Here is a 21,085-nt window from a genome sequence, read left to right on the forward strand (position 1 = left end):
AGGGTAATGAAGAATACTCGAATGAAGAAATAAAATCTATATTTTATGACATTCTGAACAAGTACAGAAAGGACGACTGAATCATTCTATCAACAGATGCCTCAGTTACAGAAAGTACATGTGGCATAGGAATAGTAGAATGGCCTAGTGGAAATATCCACAAGTACAAAATAGAAAGCAGATTATCCTCAGTAGGTGCCGAACTCGTAGGCCTTAAAAAGGCCTGCGAACTATGTCTTAAATATAATTACAAAAAGGCTGTGATTTTAAGTGATGGATTAGGAGCTATTAATTTAATTAAAAATAAGAATACATACTCGTACCTAGTGTATGATATTCACAACATAATTAACCAATCAGACATTCAGAAACTTGACATTCTATGGGTCCCTGGTCACAAGGGTGTGGCCATCAAAGAAAAGTCTGACATAGCAGCAAAGGCTGCTACAAGTGAGGGGGTTACAATAAATATAAAATACAGCTACAAGGAGGCTCAAAGAGAAATTAGGAACTTTTTAGTATACAAATGGAATGAGGACTACAGGATGAAGTGTAGGACGAAGGGATCCAGCCTCATAGACATATTTCCAGACATACCCAGTAAGCCCTGGCATTATTCTCTTAAATGGAATGCTAAAAGCATCAAGACCATTAACAGACTTATGACAGGACACACATACGACAAAGTCTTTCTACACAGAATCAAAGCAATTGACTCAAATATCTGCGAAACGTGCAATGTAACTGAATACGCCGAACACCTGATCTTCGATTGCCAAAGATTTGCCGGGCTCAGAAGGAAATTCAAAATCTTTAAATATTATAACAATTTACATTAATTATTAATCAAACGAGGGGGAACGTTGTGAGTTGCTGCGGACACCGCAACTCTAAGGTTATACCCGATACTAAGTCAGTATGGCTCTCCTCCGGCAGACGCCGCTAATATTTAACGACACGACAAAGAGTGCGTGCGAGAGAGACAGAAAATCAGTCTGAGCGTGACGTCGGGCGCTGCGTAGCCACTGCAAATTGATTTGTTCCTTTTGGCTAAAAAAATGGTCTGATCTGATCCAGATTCAGCAATCTAATAGATATGGTCATTATCTATGATTCTGCGTTTTTAGTTTTCTCAAATCTGCAATATTGTGGATGCAACAGATTTTCGTCCTTTGTGGGGGCGGATGGGGGTGGGGCGAAATTCTGAGATATACGTTTTATAGTGACATCTTAAAGGAGTGTGTGCACCAAATTTGGTTACTCTAGCCTTAATAGTCTCTGAGATTTGTGGTTGCCTCAGATTTTCGTCCTTTGCGGGGGCGGAAGGGGGTGTGGCGAAATTTGGACAGGAAACGGTCAAGGTCCGATATCACAGGAGTGTGGATACCAAATTTGGTTGCTCTGGCTTTTATAGGTTCTGAGATCCTTGAACTCATATTTTGCAATTGGCAAAACCGACCATGAAACCTGTGTGTTAGAGTGAGACAGAGCGAGAAAGAGTGAAATTGTTTTCGTGATTCTGGCTGTATTAATTATACGATCTGGTTCAGATTTTGCACTCTAGAAGATATAGTCATCTACTACGATTCTGCGTTTTTAGTTTTCTCGTATCGTCGAAATTGTGGATGCCACAGATTTTCGCCCTTTGTGGGGGCGGAAGTGGGCGGGGCAAAGTTTTGAAATATTTTTGGAGCAGTGACATATCACAGAAGTCTGGATCCAAAACATCGTTGCTCTAGCTCTTATAGTCTTTGAGCATTAGGCGCTGAAGGGGACGGACAGACGGACAGACGGACGGACGGACAGACAGACAGGGCTCAATCGACTCGGCTATTGATGCTGATCAAGAATATATATACTTTATAGGGTCGGAAACGATTCCTTCTGGACGTTACACACATCCACTTTTACCACAAATCTAATATACCCCAATACTCATTTTGAGTATCGGGTATAACGAGGGGGAACGTTGTGAGTTGCTGCGGACACCGCAACTCTACAGTTATACCCGATACTAAGTCAGTATGGCTCTCCTCCGGCTGACGCCGCTTATATTAATCGACACGACAAAGAGTGCGTGCGAGAGAGACAGAAAATCAGTCTGAAAGTGACGTCGGGCGCTGCGTAGCCAGTGCAAATTGATTTGTTTCCTTTCGCTATAAAAATGATCTGATCTGATCCAGATTCAGCAATCTGATAGATATGGTCGTTATCTATGATTCTGCGTTTTTAGTTTTCTCAAATCTGCAATATTGTGGATGCAACAGATTTTCGTCCTTTGTGGGGGCGGAAGGGGGTGGGGCGAAATTTTGAGATATACGTTTTATAGTGAGATCTAACAGGAGTACGGACACTAAATTTGGTTACTCTAGCCTTAATACTCTCTGAGATTTGTGAATATCCCCAGATTTGCATCCTTTGCGGGGGCGGAAGGGGGTGTGGCGAAATTTTGAAACAAACTCGTCTCGGTCTGATATATTAGGAGTGTGGACACCAAATTTGGTTGCTCTAGCTTTTATAGTCTCTGAGATCTAGGCGCTAATGTTTTACTCTAAGCAAAGCCGCCTATGCTACGTGTGTGTTAGAGAGAGACAGGGCGAGAAAAAATGAAATTGTTTTCTTAATGCTGGCTTTAATAATAATACGATCCAATTCAGATTCTGCAGTCTAAAAGATATGGTCATTCTCTACGATTCTGCGTTTTTGGTTTTATCGTATCGTCGAAATTGTGGATGCCACAGATTTTCGCCCTTTGTGGGGGCGGAAGTGGGCGGGGCAAAGTTTTGAAATATTTTTGTAGCAGTGACATATCACAGAAGTCTGGATCCAAAACATCGTTGCTCTAGCTCTTATAGTCTTTGAGCATTAGGCGCTGAAGGGGACGGACAGACGGACAGACGGACGGACGGACGGACGGACAGACGGACAGACGGACAGACAGACATGGCTCAATCGACTCGGCTATTGATGCTGATCAAGAATATATATAATTTATGGGGTCGGAAACGATTCCTTCTGGACGTTACACACATCCACTTTTACCACAAATCTAATATACCCCAATACTCATTTTGAGTATCGGGTATAAAAATAAACGTATACGGTATCCTGATTGCAGGCAGTTGCAAAACTCCCTTATAATCGGTTTATTTCCAAATGAATAAAGTCAGATTGCACATTAGGGAAACTCCATGGCGTAAAGTTTTACAACAAAGACGCAACTGCAAAAAAAACGAGGGGGAACGTTGTGAGTTGCTGCGGACACCGCAACTCTACAGTTATACCCGATACTAAGTCAGTATGGCTTTCCTCCGGCAGACGCCGCTAATATTAAACGACACGACAAAGAGTGCGTGCGAGAGAGACAGAAAATCAGTCTGAGCGTGACGTCGGGCGCTGCGTAGCCACTGCAAATTGATTTGTTCCTTTTGGCTACAAAAATTATCTGATCTGATCCAGATTCAGCAATCTGATAGATATGGTCGTTATCTATGATTCCCCGTTTTTAGTTTTCTCGAATCTGCAATATTGTGGATGCAACAGATTTTCGTCCTTTGTGTGGGCGGAAGGGGGTGGGGCGTAATTTTGAGATACACGTTTTATAGTGAGATCTAAGAGAAGTGCGGATTCCAAATTTCGTTACTCTAGCGTTAATAGTCTTTGAGATTTGTGAATATCCCCAGATTTGCATCCTTTGCGGGGGCGGAAGGGGGTGTGGCGAAATTTTGAAACAAACTCGTCTCGGTCTGATATATTAGGAGTGTGGATACCAAATTTGGTTGCTCTAGCTTTTATAGTCTCTGAGATCTAGGCGCTAATGTTTTACTCTAAGCAAAGCCGCCTATGCTACCTGTGTGTTAGAGAGAGACAGGGCGAGAAAAAATGAAATTGTTTTCTTGATGCTGGCTATAATAGTAATACGATCCAATTCAGATTCTGCAGTCTAAAAGATATCGTCATTCTCTACGATTCTGCGTTTTTTGTTTTCTCGTATCTTTAAAATTGTGGATGCCACAGATTTTCGCCCTTTGTGGGGGCGGAAGTGGGCGGGGCAAAGTTTTGAAATATTTTTGTAGCAGTGACATATCACAGAAGTCTGGATCCAAAACATCGTTGCCCTAGCTCTTATAGTCTTTGAGCATTAGGCGCTGAAGGGGACGGACAGACGGACGGACGGACGGACGGACAGACGGACAGACAGACATGGCTCAATCGACTCGGCTATTGATGCTGATCAAGAATATATATACTTTATGGGGTCGGAAACGATTCCTTCTGGACGTTACACACATCCACTTTTACCACAAATCTAATATACCCCAATACTCATTTTGAGTATCGGGTATAAAAAAAACTCAACTAGGATCCGTTTGATCCGCCAGCATCTAACAATGCTCCTACTATTTCAATCTGCTCCGATGTCTGGGAGTCAACATGTGCCTGCCTCTATGTACCCATATGTGATTCCGAAATTTAGTCGTGAATTTTTGTAACACTATACAGAAGACTACACTAGACGCTGCACACTCAATCTGCGTATCTCTCTCGGCGCCATTTTCAGCACTTCACTGGCTTAAACCATTAAAAAACAGCGCATCTACCTAAACGAATTAAACGATTCAACAACTGTAGCGTAAAGTGCGCTTGGAAGAGAAAATTCGCTGCGGAGGTTTAAGAACGCTCCGAGGAGAAGTTATGCTGCGGAGATTTGATTTTTATCCGAGGATAATTGGAGGCGGAGGATGAATTGCACTCCGAGGATAGAAGGGAAGAGGAATTTTTATTTAACAGAACGAGTGAAGCTTTTGGAACAAGGACTACTTCAAAATATGGGTGCGGGGAATCCACGGGTGCACCGATTGGCTTCGGCGACGTTGGTTATACGCATATACGCGTTTTTTACGACGCACTCATACAATTAAATCTAAGCCTCACGTATTGGTATTTTAAACCGCCACTGTCCTGTATGTATGCAAATATATGAAAACATAACGGTGTCGAGAATCTTACTCTTATTCTAATTTCGGCCAACAAGCGAATCCGGGGGCATATGATCCTCCACCGGCGCACCAGAGCAATACCAGCGCCTACAACCGACAATTGCAAGTCTGCAATTGGAATTAAACCGCCAACGCTGCAAGATGCTTGGCGAGGAGGTCACCGGTCATTTACATATGGAGAGCGAAGATAAGTGGTGTCCGGACAAACAAGGCGGTTGCCTTTACGGCCGCCTCTGCCCGGTAAAATGCCAGTTACGTCCGTCAGTTGCCTATGGAGGAGTAAGTAGGAATACAGAATAAAATGAATAAATAGTTATTTCTCTCTCTATTTATTTCCACAGCGCAGGAATAATCACGAATAAGGGCCTAACGCGTCAGAGTAGTGGTTGGAGAGCAACCGTTCGCATTTGAGCAGTTAGTAGCTTGATAGCATCATGATAGTCGCAAAACCATCGATAGAAGCGGCTAGTAAAAAACATCGATACTATCGATAGTGCCCTCGATGGTTTGACACCTCTATAATCCACATTAATTAAAATTAAACAAATTCTTGTGAAACACGTAATGTAAGCAGTCTAGACACAGCAGAGCACACAAAATGAATGGTAAGCAGTTGTTTTTAGTTCTGGCCACTGTCCTGGTCCTGGGCAGCAGCCTACAAGTGGAGGCGACAGAGACAACCGACAACAAGACCGGGCAATTTGTGCCCACGAAGGAATGGCAGGTGATCAACGAAGGTAATGTGGGGGAATTACGTGTACTATGCAGATATATTACTAATTCAAGAAGCATTGCCTTACAGGTCAGGCAATACCAAAGGGCTTACACGTGCGCATTAATTTGCAGACCGGCCTGAAAGAAGCCAAGTTGCTGGACGAGAGCGAACGTGGCACAGCGCTGCAGAGCAGCCAGACAATAGACGAAACTGACGGTGAACCGCTGCCCCTGGACTACAAGAAAGATTTGATTGAGGCGTCGCAGCGCCACGCCAAGGAGTACGTGGAGCTACGAAAGGCCTACAAGGAGTTCCAGAAGAATTTTCGGACCGATGGCGAGCTGGTTGTTCAACTGATCGGACAGTACCGAAACTTCAGCAAGAACCCCTTGGAGTCCGAGCTGAAGCCCAAGCTGGACGCACTGGAGACTCTGGAGTTTTTGCTCCATCAAATCGATAATGCCTTGGTGTTCATTGATAACGGCGGATTGGATGACGTGTTGCTGCCGATCGTTGTGAACGACACAAATACGGCGCTAAGAGTATCCGCCATGCGAGTGCTGGGCTCCCTGACGAGCAACAATCCCAAGGCCCAAATCAAGGTGTTTGAGAAGAGCTTCGGTTCCCATCTGTCCCAGATAATCATCAGCTCCACAAATACTGCAGAAATCTCCTCGGCGTTACATGCCTTTGGGGCGCTGCTGCGAAAGTTCCCGCTGGCCCAAAAGCGCGTCCTCTCCACCTCGGGCACACAGGCTCTGATTCGGGTCCTCCGCAGCCCGGAAATGGAGCTTCGCAGCAAGGGAAAAGTGGTAACGCTGATCAGTGATTTGGTCCAGGAGAAGCGTTTTGCTCTGGAGGGCAGCAAAGACATGCCAGATGCCGCCTCGTCCACCGCCCAGTATGTGCTCATCGAGTTTGAGCCCTGGCTGGAGACTCAGGGCTACTGCAGAGCATTGGATGATGTGCTATCCAAGGACTTCCTGCACTTGTTGGACCAACCCGAGCTAGTGGAGCAGTTCTCGACGGCCATATGGACCACGCAGAGTATGTGTCACAGCGTCTGGTCGCAGAGCTCGGCCCTGCGGCATGCCTTGCTCACGATCCGGAATAGATATGCCAACAGCAAGGATGAGTATCGCCTAGAGGTGTCGCATGCGCTGAACAATATCTGCAAAAGGCTCTACGACAAGGCGAAGCAGCACACAGAACTGTAGGTGGAAACGTAGCCAATTTTAGTTGTATTTCGTATGTATTTAAGCTTATTATTTAAGTTGATTTGAATTCAATTCGAACGCCAAATCGCAGGACTCCAAATATGTTTAGGTTAAGTCTGAGGATACTTATGTTAACACAGTTGCCAAGTACTTGTGATGCGCACAGAATGCTCTTAATGTAAAAATAGAACTGGTCATAAATGTCCGAGAGTGTTAGAGAAGGATTTCAAGATCCATTAGGCAGACCAATCAACCCGACAGTCCAACCAACCCCTCTGTCAGCTAATCAACCTCTCTATACTTTCCCCTTGTAGTAAAAAATGCCTTCAAGTACCCCATTTAAAGACCAATAAGGCGTACATAATCGACCTGCTCATAATGTAAGTCAACAGTATGGCCTGTCAGGGTGGCGGCAAGAAAAGAAAAGCAAAAACCCATTGAAAGCATGTCCCAAAAAACTACTTGAAAGGAAGCACGAAACTGTACAGGAAAGCCCCTTCTAAAAGGCAGGCAGAAAGGGAATGTAAGTGTGAGTGTGAGAGACTGTGCAATTATGTGGCGGCGTCGTCCAGCTCGAAGAATTACAGCAATTAACGGGGCATCCACATGCAAATGCAATGTCACTGAGCTGAGTCACGGAACGACAGGTGGAGTAGAGAGTGCAAAAGAGAGAGAACCGGCTCCAAGGGAGAGAATGAATGCCGGTAGTGTTAGGACGCCACTTGGGTTGGTTGTCATGGCGAAAATGCAAGGTAAACAGAGAGAAAGAGAGTGAGAGAGCGCGGAAACTTGCATTCGATAAGGAAGAAGGGGTTGAAAAAGCCCGCCCAGTGGAGCATAACGAAAGCACAAGTGAACTGAGAATTGCATGTGAGAGAAAGCAGAAAGAGCAGGGAGAGCGGGAGGAGCCATAGTCTGGAGTCTTCAAAGGTGTATTAACATGCGGTGAGGCATTTTCTATCACTATATTGAAACCCACTTTGAACACTATATAATGTAAGAGGAAGAATGGATCTCTTTCTGAGAATGCTTTACCCTCTCACTAAGTACCCTGTGGATTACACTCATCAATTTAACCGTCCATTGAGATGAGCTGGGGCGCGTGCGCCATGGAGTGATTCTCGTTACCCATCGCCTGTCCCGTCGTCTGTGTGGCTGCTTTCCGTTTCTTTTGTGCTTCTTTTTATGTTGTGTTGTATGGCGGCAAAGAGAAGCTTCAATCGAAACGCTTGACGAGTGATGTGGAAACATTTTCAACGCAACACAGCACGGGCCGAGAGACGTCACCAGTCCAGAGAGTGGCTTCCACTCTCCACCACCAAGAGCACATGTGTGTGTGTGTGAGAATGTATGCAGGTGGAGCATAAGTCCGAACGGAACGGAACGCACACCGGCTTTACCTTACAGGCTGTTGCTGCTGCTGCTACTCTTTCTGTTTGCCTCACCTGGCGGTTGTTAGGGGGCATGGCTCGGCTCGGCTCGGCTTGGCCCGTTCCCTGGTTGTGGCAACATTATGGAAAATCAGTTTGTGTTTGGATCGTGATGAGCTCGTGCGGCGCGACGGAGTGGTAGCAAATGTGCCTCGCCTGGATAACTCTTAGCTCTAACTTCCATCTTTGTGATGTGTGCCCCTAACAGCAGTGCAAAGTTGAAGAATCTATAATGCCAAAAAGGAATAGCCCGACAAAGCGACAAAGTGCAGATACAAGGATACAAGAAATACATTCCAAGGAATAGGTTTTAATTGTGACTGTGCTTAAAGGTTATTAGTGGAAACAACCCTTTCTAGAGACTGTATTTTTTTGTTCATACGTTATACAGGACATTCCAGAACCCATTGATATTCCTTTGAATCCTTCACCTGAACTGAGCAGATTTCTTACATATGTATGTATTCATTCTCTGATCTTTTTCTTTGAAGTAATCTTTGAAGCGACCCTTCCAAAATATTGGAAACCATATGATGGAATATTCAGACCTTTTCCGAAGAAATATATATCTTTAGATCCTAAAAGAAAATGTTTTTTTCAGAAAAAATTCCATTTTACACCATACATTTCCTCTGGTCATGCATCATCTCATCATCCATTAGGTTCCTTGAACTACAAATCAGGGAAAACTCGTTGCTTGTGAATATTGGAAAATGTAACCGTTTTTCCACAGGTGAATGACTTTTTTGTGCGCTTCCGCGAGTTTCCGGTCAGAAAAACGTTTTCATTTTCGCCCAATAGCCAACGGCCAACCGGCCAGTGGCTGATTTGTATGCAAATGTTTGTCTGTGCCACCATCCCATGCAACACCCCATCCACACCATACTCACACTTTCCCCACCTGCCTACCCTGGCTGTGGCATGCCATAAATCCTGGCCATAAAGAAGCTCCTTTCCCTTGCCTTCCCGAGGGGAAAGCGTCTGAAATTCTTGTACGATTGTGGACAGGAACGGAACCAAGGAAACAACTACAAAAACTATTTAACAGGCGGTTAGGTTTGTTGTTGTTGTTCTTGCTGCTTGGTGGATGGTAAAATGCCGCCAATTCCGTTGGTGGCAACAACTAAGGCAATGTGGCAACGCAACCGACCAACCCAAGCGACCCCCGCGACTCAGAGGTGACATGTGTGCGACATTTGTGCCACAAGCAAAAAGACAAAGAATCGCTTAAAGAAAGAGTACCCAGAAGAATACGTATGCTAAAGATGAAGAATGACTTTCGGTTGGGGCAGGGGGGTTCGCGGAGGTCGGGCTAATGTTCCAGTTGCTTTGGTTTCTGTGCCAAAGTGTTTTGTCTATCTAATAATCTTGTAATAATCTAGAAGACTGTTGTGCAGATTCTGGTTACACCTACTCCTCCTCCTCCCCGTATGGTGTATGATACTTAACTATTTCCCTCCTTTGCCATTTGTACCAATTACAGAGCACACAACAAAAGAAAACCTTCCCATAAATTCCATTAGAGAACGTTTATATAGAACATCACTGATATAACGAAATTTAGTGGCTGTCATAGAAAGGAAACATGCAATAAAGAGGAGACTTTAATTATGGAAAGTATAAAGAAATTGCAAGTGAACAAAGATCGCTAGAAGAATAAAGAAAACTATATGGTTTGTGTGGAGCTAAAGACTTGGTTATTGGTTAATCGGAATACAATATACATTGCTTTGCAAAATGTGGATAAAACATCATTGGATATGCTACCTGATTGCCGTGTTCTGCTGGCTAGATAAGGGTAAGTTCTTAAGGCTATATAACGGAGGGACGGGATTGATTTAATATTATCTCTCTTTTAAATATGGGCATTTATATTCTGGCGTTATGTTACATTCGTACGACAAAAATTTAAAGATATATGTAAGCCAAAATATAACCTGATGTTACGTTATAAATAACAGAAGTGGTTCTTGAGGCTGGGTTGGAATTAACTGTATACAAATTTGTTTGATAATATATGAAGTATTGAACCTGATGTTACGTTACAAAAAACAGAAGTGGTTCTTGAGGCTGGGTTGGGATTAATTGTATACAAATTTGTGTGATAATATATGAAGTATTGAACATTAGGGGTAGGGGGCTTGCCTCCTAGTTTCCTTTAAGTTATTTAACTTCTGAACGGTTTTTTGGTGCTCAAATTGCCATAATATTCCTTAAAATTCCTTTCCGTCATCCAGGAGGCAGTAGTATACCTTTCTCATTGGAATGTCGGTTGAGTAACTGCCTTTGACGAGTGTCTTATGTTGTCTTTGTTAATCGAAAACAAACAAAGTAATTAACCGCATGTAACCCTCGAAAAGTAAAAACTGAACACTGAAAAATAGTGAAATTCCTAGCGAGACTCGATAAATTAAACGCAAAAGAAAAGTCAGGCTCGGATAACAGACGGAGACGTCAACGTCAACGTCGTTCTGGTCCAACGATTTATGACGGATACAAGTTTTTACGTGACTTACTTGTATCGTCTCGTAAGTAGTGCCCTGCCCAGCCCTGCCCCCCCATGGGGCAGCTAAGATAGAAGTAATTTTGCTCCAGTTTGAAGTTCCATTTAGTGCATTAATTTCGGTTCATTACATTGTCATACATCAGCGATTGCCACCGCCTGCCTGGAGCGCTAGATAGAGCTTCTATTCGCATTCCGGTTGCTGTTCTTTAATGGGGAATTGGGGGATTGGGGTTGTCACAGTTCAGGTTCTGCCTTAACGGGTCTGTCTGTCTGCTTGACCTGTGCCACAAAAAGATTGATTGCGAAATGCTTATGCCGATGCTTATGATGTTTAACCAGACAGAACTCTACTCTCGAAGCAGCCACAAGTTGTGGCGCATACGAATCCCAAAAATATATATATGTATATGTATGTACATACATATGTGCATGCCTCCCCCCAAAGTCAGTGGCCCAGACCGAGGAGTTTGACGTTTCGTTTCGTTCATGGAAATCACCAAGCTGAACGGTTTTTCTTTATTTCTTTTTTTCTTTTTTTTGGAAAACCAAAACAAACCGAATAAAAATTTGTTTTCTGAACTTTGCTGTTGATTGTTGAAACCTTTCTGCGGTGGCGGTGTCTCCTACTCGTACTTTTATTCATATTCATATTCATATTCACCTACTTGGCCAAAATAAATTTGTTCAGCTGCAAACTCACTTTCATTTGTTCAACTCTCCCCCTCCACTCCTCCTGCGCCTTACTTTTTGCGAAAACTAAACAGAACTTATGCAATCTGGAAATGGAGTTGGCGTTGGAGCTGTTGTGGGGGTCTGTGTTGGATCTTTAATCTCTAGCTTATTTGTGCAGAGCTTCACGGATTTCCGCTTGAGATATTTGCACTTTATGAGTATGGATGGGTTTTGGTTTTGGAACCAGCTTTGTTAGTCGATGGCTCTAATTAGTCGTTGTTTTTTACATAAAATGGGGATTACACATAATGCATTTTCCATTAATTAGTAGGATGGTTACCCAATCCGCAATCCTAATCCTGTTAGCTGCCTTGCCAAATTGTCTTCTCAAAAAAAAAAAAACATTCAAAAAACTTTCCATTTTCTTCCGAAAGTAAGCCAAACTCAAGCCAGTACGTGAGCTATCAGCACACATCTTTGTAACTCCATCTCTTGATTTGGTAATAAATTCCCTCGCAGCAATTAGACTAATTTCAGAAACGTTTTCATCAGCAGCCAAAGAAAGTCTGCCATCTGGCATCCGAGTGTTTGCATTGCCCAATGTCACAACAATTAACCTACAACAAAGATCTTGAGAATGAGTAGAGTAGAAGATTTCACTCCACTCCACTCCAACGTACAGTACACGTACGAGTACATCTGTATATCTCATCTGCCTGGCATAAAGAGAAATTCCCGCCGGAGATCATACAATACAACATACATACATATGTGACCGTCAGTCAGGGTCATTGCAAACAGTTTGCAACCGAAACCGTTTACCAGAACGAACAGGAACCGAGAAAAAAACACACAGAAATTAAAGAAGAAGAAGCTAAGAACGGGTCTATAGCTAAAAACTGGAAATAATTATGAGAAATACTTGAAAAAGTTTGCTATTGCACTAACCCAAAAAAAAAAGGTGTTATGTCATGCTCTCATAGGGGTGTTAGGTAATGGAGAACAGAACTATAGGGTTTTCTCTAGAGAGGGAGTAGTAGAGAGAGTAATAATACATACTCTTTGAAGATCTCATACCAGTAAATTGGGGAAGCTTATCAGAAAAGCGATATGATATAGATACATACATATTAAGTTCAAGGGACGTTTTTCGTATCGGTATGCTCTTGAAGTTTGAGAAACGTAAGAGAAATGGCATTGGAATATATTACAGCTTTTAGAAAAAACCTCACGAATATACAGTCCAGGGATCTTTATCGATCCTGGTACTTATTCTGAAAATATTCAATGTTAATCTCTTATAAGTTTCTCTTCACGACATACCTTTAGGAATAAGTTGGGATAATTGTTTAAACAATTTACTGTAAATGTATCTTGGCACCACTTTGTGTGTAGTCTGGGGAAAGGTAAAGTGTTTTCCTTCCAGCAAATTTGCATGACTATTCAGAGTTAGAGTTAACGTTTACCCATTGCACCCATAACACAATTAGATATCAGAGCTTGTCCGGAAACGCTGCATCAGCTGCAAGTCGAGCAGCGGCATCTACGAGTACGTGTATGTTCCATTTGGCCAACTGCCAGGCGATAGCGATGGCGATGGCCAAGTTTAGCCACATGTGAGAATGGAAATGGTAATGGGGGAACTGGACTGGGGACTGGACCCGATTGTTTGTTGTGGTGGTTCGTTCGGTGGTTGGTCTTCAAAGCTCTCCGGCACGATGGACGATGCCTTGAATTGCAGCAATGAAATGAAAGAAAAACGGAAGCTTAGTAGAGCGTATCCATTCAAAGACCGAGAGCAAACACATGTCTAGGCTGTGGGTCGGATAGGCTGACTCACTGCAACACTGGACCGCACTCCGAGTCCGACTGTGGTGGCTTCCTCTTGTAGCTTGTAGCTTGTAGCGCTGTAATTTGCTTTAAGCTTGCGATAATTGCAAGTCGAGAGCCGAAAGTAAACCCGAAAGGGAGAGAGTCCAGTCCGTTCCGTGCAATTCATTTCACTTTATACCTGTACCGTTGTCTTCTTTTAATTTTCAGCCACCATTGGAGCGATACTGGACTCGCGCTGCTATCTGGAGGGTGGCGGCTCGGCGGAGAGTTTCCTGGCCACCGAAGATCTGGAGGTGGGCTCCATAATTGGCAAACTGCGCATCAATGGCGATCCAAATGCAGAGACTGGCGACATCACCCTGTCGCTGAGGGAGAAGACTGCGCCCGTTGAGATTTTGGCAGGGAGCAAGGACCTGGCCTTGTCTGTGGAACTGGACAAGGAGGGTGTCAGAGGTCCCTCGTCGATATATGTAAATGTTATATGCATAAGGAGGCATTCAACGGATCCGGTAAGTGAAAGCAGGGAATAATAGCATTTAGTTCCACAGGAAGTTCAATCTAGAACAATGAGAGCAACACTCAAAGTAATTGTCGATCAGCTTAACGGAGCAATTAATCTAGCCCGGAGTCCTTTCCTTCCTTCCCTCCTGGTCAGTGGCCGCATTTTCTTGAAGTTTTCCATTTTGTGGGCTACCGCATTCCACACCTGCAAAGGCACCCCCTTGGGTCCTTACGTGCAATGGTCGTAATGGCGGGGCCAAACAATTAACCTATATTGAAGTGTGTTCCTTACCCCACCTCCAGCTAGCTGGCAGTGCGTGTTCCCTTTCCTTGGAAAGGTCCTGTTGTGGTTTAGAGCTTGTTAAATTCGGGAAAACACGTTTCGCAGAGAAGTTGCAGGTTTTCGTAGAACTCAATAAACAATTGAAAACTTTTAGCCAGATGCCCGCACAGGCCAGGCCAGACAATAGACGCCCATTTCAATTTTAGAATCAACAACGAAATGTGTTGGCTCCAACTTTCAAGTCAAGGAGTAGCCCAAGGAGCAGGAGGAGTCGGTTGCAAGCCACCCTTCGTATGTGTGGGGGCCTGTGGTTAGCATTAGCTGTGGCTCGGGCTGTGGTGGCCATAAATTAGCCATTAGAGCTTCCGCCTGACGGTACGGGAAGGTCTGGGTGGGAGATTGGCGAGAGGCGTGTGGCGCTAAACATGCAAATATATGCAGGACTCTTGGGCTTTGAACTCTAGGGAGGTCAGTGACCAGTCAGGCGGCGGACCTAGTCCTAGTCCTAGTCCAGTGTTTGCTGAATCCAAAGTTCTTTCCTTTGCTCACCCCCTAGAGCTTCGTCATCCCCGTCAATGTGCGCGTGACGGACGTCAATGATAATGCCCCCCAGTGGATTGGCACCCCCTACACGCTGACCCTGTCCGAGGTGACGGTCCCAGGGACAAGGATACTGCAGGGAGCCCGTGCCGAGGATGCCGATCAGCCAGGTCCCTTCTCCACCGTCGAGTATCAGGTGCTGCCCGGACCCTATGCGGAGCTCGTGCAGTTCCTCAATCCCCTAGAGGGCACTCTGGTGCTGAGGAAGGCTCTGGACTACGAGCAGTTGCAGAATTTCACGGTGAAGCTGAGGGCCCAGGATCAGGGAACGCCGGCACGCCACTCGGACACATTGCTGCGCGTGGTGATCACCGATGCGGACGATCAGAATCCCAAGTTCCAGCGGGAATCCTACAGCGCAGAGCTGCCCAATGATGGTCGTCCCGGAGAACTGCGCATGCGCCCCGAGCCCCTCAAGGCCGTGGATCAGGACGAGGGCATCTGTGCGCCCATTCAATACACCATTGTCCAGTCGCAGGACGCCAAGTACTTCCGCATCCATCCGCACAACGGACAAATCACCCTGCTGACGCCCATTGGCTATGGGGAGATCGCTCACGGGGCCACGCTGGTTGTAAAGGCCACGCAGATCGACAATCCCGATCGCTATGCCCTGACCACAGTCCAGCTAACGCGCCCTGGCAGCCACAGCGATCTCAGCACGCTCTCCTTTGTCCAAAAGCGCTTCGTGATGCGCATTCGCGAGGACACGGCTGTGGGCAATCGTATCCTGGCGCTGCCCACAAACAAGCCGGGAAAACACTTGAAATACACCATACCAGATCCCGTCAACTCTCAGTTCTTCAGCGTGGGATCGCTAGGGGAACTGGTGCTGGCCAAGCCGCTTGACTACGAGAAGATGACAAAGCACGAGTTCCAGGTACTGGCCACCGATGGGATGACCAACAGCACAGCGGAACTGACTCTAGAGGTGATTGATGTCAACGACTGGGAGCCGCGATTCCGTGAGACCCACTACGAGTTTATGGTGCCCAAAAGCGTGAGTATTCTAGGGAAATACTTTAAACAGAATGATCCATTATCTAAATCCCTTCCAGCAGTCGCTGCAGTCGCGCACGGACACCTTTGAGGGTGTACTGATTGGCAAGGTGGAGGCAGCCGATGGGGATCGCAATGACAAGCTGGAGCTATCTCTGCGCGGCCAGCATGCCGGGCTCTTTGAGATCGATGCCACTGGGAACATCTACATGCGGCCGGAGCAGCTGCAGAGCCTGAATGAGTCGACGGTGCATCTGATAGCCATTGCCACGGACACAGGAGTGCCGCCCAGGAGCACCTCTGTGCCAGTGAGCGTGACAATGGAGGGACTGACGCTGGCCCAGTCCGGCTGGAACAGCAATATGCTGGGGATGTTTGGCATGATTGTTGGCCTCTTCCTGATGATCATCTTGGCCCTTACCTGCTACATTGTGCGATCCAAGAAGCAGGGTAAGAGCAGTGCCAGTGCCCTGGGTCTCGGCCGGAATAGGGTCCACAGCCAGGCGCACAGCAGCGTTTCGTCCGCTAATCTGGTGACCCACGAAAAGCTGGCAGGGAATGGCAATGGCGCCAGCGTGACCAGCGGCGGTGTCTCGGTGCTGCACATGAAGCATGGCGGGAACATCACTATGGCCAATCCCATGAACAACGGGTTGCATCATGTGGCCAGTGGCGCCAGCAGCAGCATGGCTCTGGGCAGTTCCGCGGCTCTTCTGGAGCGGGAACGGGAGCGCGAGAGGGAGCGCCAGCGGGAGAGCTATGCAGCCACAGTTCGCAGTAAGTTGGAGCTACATTCTGCCGCTTCCTTTCAGCCTATCCCCCGCAAAACTCATCCCGAACATTGACTATTAATAGTCTTCTTGCCAGGCATCGTTTCGAGGGCCTCGGCCAATGGCCAGCTGTACGAGGAGGACGAGATCGAGCACGACTCTCTGCAGACGTCGACGACGACGCCGGAGAACAACAATCGGAAAGTGCCGGCCCCAGTAGGAGCTGTGGGTGGTGCAATGGGTGGAAATGGTGTCACCACCATCACCACCGCCTCGGCCAATGCGGGCCAGTCCAATCTGCTGTCTGCCACCGATGCCATGGGCTCCTCGGAGAACAATCTGACGGTCTACTTCTAGAAGCTGGAGGGAGGATGGAGGTGATGAAGATGAGGAGTTGTAAATATCGCTGCTAAGTCAGTTTAGGATTAGGATTAAGGCCCCCAGCACTGTGTATGTACATTGAGTAGACCAAATATAGCATTGTAAACAGTCCCCTCCCCGCACACGATTTTAGGCTAAGTCCAAGCGATTTCCATTGTAAAGTTTGCTTCCCAGAAGAGGTCCGATCCCACAGAGATCCCAGGGAATTCCAGTTTTTCAGCTAATCCAGAGCGTGTAAAACTTCTCGAAATACATGTATGTTTAAAGTATCTCGATGTCTATAATGCGAAGGTGTTAATTTCTACTTCGATTCGGAACGATCTTTACAACTTTGGCATGGGGCAAACATAAAAGCTGATACGAGTAGGAATCAAATCGGTGGACTTACAACATACTAAAATATGGAACATAAATCACTGGAAATTGTACAATTATAAAGGGGGAAAAGCGAAAAGAAATACTGGGAATACACAATTAAAATTAATTGATAGGAAAATGCTGTCGTCTGTACTCCTTCAGTCCGATGATCCGATCCGATCCGATTCCTACCTGCCATTGCGTTTGGTTTTGCGTTTGAGGAGATTAAAGTCGCCGTACTGGATGTGATTGTCGGTGAGGAATGGCACGTAAAAGGCACGCAGCAGCTGGTGCGACTTTTCGGGTATGAGGAACGGCAGACTCTTCATAATGGACCAGTCTTTGGTGCGCTTCGAGTAGCTGGGCTCCAGGGCCGTGTACTTGCCCTCATCAAAGTCGACAAGGAAGTCGCAGCGATCGTAGTCAAAGTACATGTGCTCGTTCTCCTGGTTGAGATCATTAAAGTAGGGATGCACCACTTGGGTGGCATTTGGTCCATCTACATAGTAGGCCGGCAGCATACCGCGGAACTCGGACTTGAGGAAACGCAACCGGAAGTTCCGGGCCGGGAAGAAGAAGCTGCCCGGATATCGGTGCCAGTCCTTGCCGATGCACACATTGTAGATCTGATTCGGATTGTACTGGGGCGTCGCCTTGAACTGATTGAGCTCCAGCATCAGGTCCATGGGCGCATGGTAGTTCCGATACAAGGAAAACACTCGCGACAGCCCCAACAATGTGCTGGCCACCATCACAATGATGGCAATAAACATGGTGTGGTCGAGGTAGTGCACGCCCGCCTTGATCTTGAATATCAGCATCTTGAAGCGGAAAAAGATACGCTGGTACACATCCACGGTGATGGCGCCGCACAGAGAGATCAGCGGGTACACGGGGAAGAGGAAACGCTCCTCCTTGTGTGGCTGGGCAAAGAACACCAAGAGCCACAGGTACAGCGGCGCCAGGGAGATGTAGTGCGGGAAGTTCAGCGTTGACTTGGACTTGGCGGGCACAATTAGATAGTCCATAACCAGCATGATGGGTAGTTGAAGAGCCAGCAGCTAAAATGAAGACGAAATGAAGGCCTGCAGATGGGTGATCGGCCTATCAGACTCACCCAAATGATATTAAAGTTGAGGAAACCATTGACTATGTAATAACTGATTGGTTCAGTGCCAAAAATGTTCGGTCCATGGCTGGTGAAGACGTTGTACCAGACGATGTTCAGGGGAGCGAAGGTTAACTTGCCGAAGTAGCTCGTATCGATGGCGATCATGGGAATGGCTACTGTCGCACCCGAAATCAGAGTCCACTGGACAAAGGTTTTCCAGTCCCGCTGGCGCAGTAGCAGTTCCAGCACCAGCGGCACTCCAATCAACGCGGCGAATGGCCAACCGAGCAGCGCCGAGATGGCCGTGAAGAAAATGGCGAGGCTATAGTGTTGCTGCCACCAGGCGGCCAAGGCGGAGCAGCCAAAGTACATGGAGAAGGAGGAGGGCAGCAGAGCCGTGCTGGAAACGAACATGCCTACGCTGAACAGCTGGAAAATCAACCAAAGGCGTCCTATGTGTATGCCAAACTCCTGACAAATGGATCTGAAAGGAGTGCAAGAAGCGTTAGAGACGTTCTAGATGGCACCAGGGGGGTACGCACTTGTACATAAACCGCTCCATGACCGCGCAACCAAAGCCCAGCATGCAGCGCACCATATAGAAGATGAGTATCGGACTGGGATTGAAGATCTTCTGGTAAAAGTAGCCGGGCACACCCTGCAGCAGCAGATAAGTGTAAGAGCGCAGACCGAATTCTGGACTGTATTCCCACGTCTGTAGGCCATGGCCATTGATGATGTAGTGCAGCGGCTCCCAGTAGTTGAAGGTCTCATCGCAGTCGGCAATGTAGGCCCAAATGGCGCTGCACAGGCGAGCACTCACGAATGTCTTAAATGCTGTGTCCAGCCCGACACTGGGCGTGATGGGATTTGCATTGCTCGCCTCCGGCACACTGCTTGTGATTTGCTTTCTGCAAGAAAAACACATCTTAATTCAATGGAAATTGCATTTCTCTTATCCCGTACCTACCGCTTTTTTGACTCTTTTTCCTTTTTGTTGCCGGCCGGGGCGGCGTCCTTGTTATTACCATTGAGTCCCAGTCGCTTGGGTGGCTTCTTGGGCAGAATCTGGTTGTCTGCTTTGTTGGCAATGTATCGAGCCCGTGCCGAGGGAGGTGACATTATCTCTCAGCTTTATTGGGAAAAGCCCAGCGTGAAAAAATCTAATCAGAAATGCCAATTGGATATCAAACAGCTGATCAGTGCTGGGCAACGACTACCGCATTCAGTTTCTATCGCTCATAGGGATGGACAAACCTTGATGATGCATCACGCACGAGTAACAAATCGTGCATGAATATTAGAAAGTATAAAATATAAGCAAAAGGCTTGTCATTCGAGAAAATTACATTGCAATTACATTATTTGCTGTTAGCTGCGAGGCAATATTTAGTTGTTTATAATTATTTAGTGCAAACATTTCGAAGAAGCGCTCATCGCTGGTGCCCTTGCTAATCACGCGATCATCTCTATCTTATGCCTTCGTCGCGTTGTAAGAAAAATTGTATATAATTTCTGGCCAAAAATGTCTAAAGACGATAAAGACAAGGTGCAAATTATTGATAAGGACTTGGATCTATCCAATGCTGGACGCGGCGTTTGGCTGGTGAAAGTACCCAAATACATTGCACAGAAATGGGAGAAGGCTCCCTCAAATATGGACGTGGGCAAACTGCGGATCAGCAAGACGCCGGGACAAAAGGCCCAGGTGTCACTCTCACTCACACCTGCCGTGCTGGCCCTCGATCCGGACGAGAAGATTCCCACAGAGCACGTCTTGGACGTGTCGCAGGTGACGAAGCAAACGTTAGGGGTATTCTCGCACATGGCTCCAGAGGCGGCGGCCAACATTGGCAAGGAGAACTCGACAGCACCGGGCGCCGCGCCGGACAACGAAAAGCTATATATGGAGGGCCGCATTGTCCAGAAGTTGGAGTGCCGCCCCATAGCGGACACATGTTATATGAAGCTGAAGCTGGAGTCCATTCGCAAGGCGTCGGAGCCACAGCGACGGGTGCAGCCCATTGATAAGATTGTCCAGAACTTCAAACCTGTCAAGGATCACGCTCATAATGTAAATCAGTATATCATACCTTTTGAATCTGTTCGCAATTTTAATTTTTTGGTTTTTCCAGATCGAGTATCGGGAGCGTAAGAAGGCGGAGGGCAAGAAGGCTCGTGACGACAAGAATTCCGTGATGGATATGCTCTTCCATGCATTTGAAAAGCATCAGTACTACAACATTAAGGATCTGGTGAAAATCACGAACCAGCCTATTAGTTATCTAAAAGAGATTCTCAAGGATGTCTGCGACTACAACATGAAAAATCCGCACAAAAACATGTGGGAGCTCAAGAAAGAGTATCGCCACTACAAGACTGAGGAGAAAAAGGACGAGGAAGAGCACAAGTCGGGCAGCAGCGATTCGGAATAACATTCCATCCGATCCATACTCGCACCGAATGCCATTTATTGTCCGGTGATCACTGCGAAATAGTACCTTTAACTATCGCAATTGCATTAAAACATATTTAAGTACGATAATTGCATATTTTCTTTTATATTCTTATGACTACTTAGAGCTACAAAAAAATGGATTTTTGTTGGTTTTGTTTGCACATTTGTAAATAGATGTTCAGGCCTTAAATCAGGTAAAATATGCATATGTATGGTACGTACTGTATGCTAATTTGTGTATAATGTATACAA

At 46.1% G+C, this 21,085-nt stretch overlaps 4 protein-coding genes across 9 annotated transcripts; 3 read left to right on the forward strand and 1 right to left on the reverse strand.

Annotated features, from left to right (window-relative positions):
- Window positions 1-5,532: 5,532 nt before the first annotated feature.
- On the forward strand, window positions 5,533-9,963 carry LOC6594671 (nucleotide exchange factor SIL1). 2 transcript variants are annotated; one of them, XM_026994427.1, is made up of 3 exons: window positions 5,533-5,737; window positions 5,803-6,928; window positions 9,846-9,963. In XM_026994427.1, the coding sequence occupies exons 1-3, from the start codon at window positions 5,599-5,601 to the stop codon at window positions 9,883-9,885; spliced, it is 1,305 nt and encodes a 434-aa protein (XP_026850228.1). In that variant the 5' UTR covers window positions 5,533-5,598; the 3' UTR covers window positions 9,886-9,963. The 2 variants fall into 2 exon arrangements, with proteins under 2 accessions (XP_026850228.1, XP_002019849.1); XM_002019813.2 differs by lacking the exon at window positions 9,846-9,963 and having other exon boundaries at window positions 5,536-5,737; window positions 5,803-7,137.
- Window positions 9,964-10,069: 106 nt separating this feature from the next.
- On the forward strand, window positions 10,070-17,176 carry LOC6594672 (protocadherin Fat 1). Of its 5 annotated transcripts, XR_003409377.1 has the most exons (6): window positions 10,070-10,160; window positions 13,581-13,882; window positions 14,714-15,757; window positions 15,816-16,533; window positions 16,612-16,976; window positions 17,041-17,176. XR_003409377.1 is itself a non-coding variant. In XM_026994422.1 (5 exons), the coding sequence occupies exons 1-5, from the start codon at window positions 10,100-10,102 to the stop codon at window positions 16,881-16,883; spliced, it is 2,397 nt and encodes a 798-aa protein (XP_026850223.1). In that variant the 5' UTR covers window positions 10,070-10,099; the 3' UTR covers window positions 16,884-17,176. The 5 variants fall into 5 exon arrangements, 4 of the variants coding, with proteins under 4 accessions (XP_026850223.1, XP_026850226.1, XP_026850224.1 ...); XM_026994422.1 differs by having other exon boundaries at window positions 16,612-17,176; XM_026994425.1 differs by having other exon boundaries at window positions 16,624-17,176.
- On the reverse strand, window positions 17,164-19,545 carry LOC6594673 (alpha-1,2-mannosyltransferase ALG9). Its single transcript, XM_002019815.2, has 4 exons — window positions 19,346-19,545; window positions 18,918-19,286; window positions 18,382-18,859; window positions 17,164-18,325 (listed from the first exon to the last, which is right to left on the reverse strand). Exons 1-4 carry the CDS (start codon window positions 19,495-19,497, stop codon window positions 17,453-17,455), a joined length of 1,872 nt encoding a protein of 623 aa, XP_002019851.1. The 5' UTR covers window positions 19,498-19,545; the 3' UTR covers window positions 17,164-17,452.
- Window positions 19,546-19,885: 340 nt separating this feature from the next.
- LOC6594674 (general transcription factor IIF subunit 2) lies at window positions 19,886-20,920 on the forward strand. Its single transcript, XM_002019816.2, has 2 exons — window positions 19,886-20,449; window positions 20,511-20,920. The coding sequence occupies exons 1-2, from the start codon at window positions 19,901-19,903 to the stop codon at window positions 20,808-20,810; spliced, it is 849 nt and encodes a 282-aa protein (XP_002019852.1). The 5' UTR covers window positions 19,886-19,900; the 3' UTR covers window positions 20,811-20,920.
- The last annotated feature ends 165 nt before the right edge of the window (window positions 20,921-21,085 follow it).

This window comes from Drosophila persimilis, unplaced genomic scaffold (genome assembly GCF_003286085.1).
Source record: "Drosophila persimilis strain 14011-0111.01,24,50 unplaced genomic scaffold, DperRS2 tig00003933-arrow-pilon, whole genome shotgun sequence".
NCBI classification, from domain to species: Eukaryota; Metazoa; Arthropoda; class Insecta; order Diptera; family Drosophilidae; genus Drosophila; species Drosophila persimilis.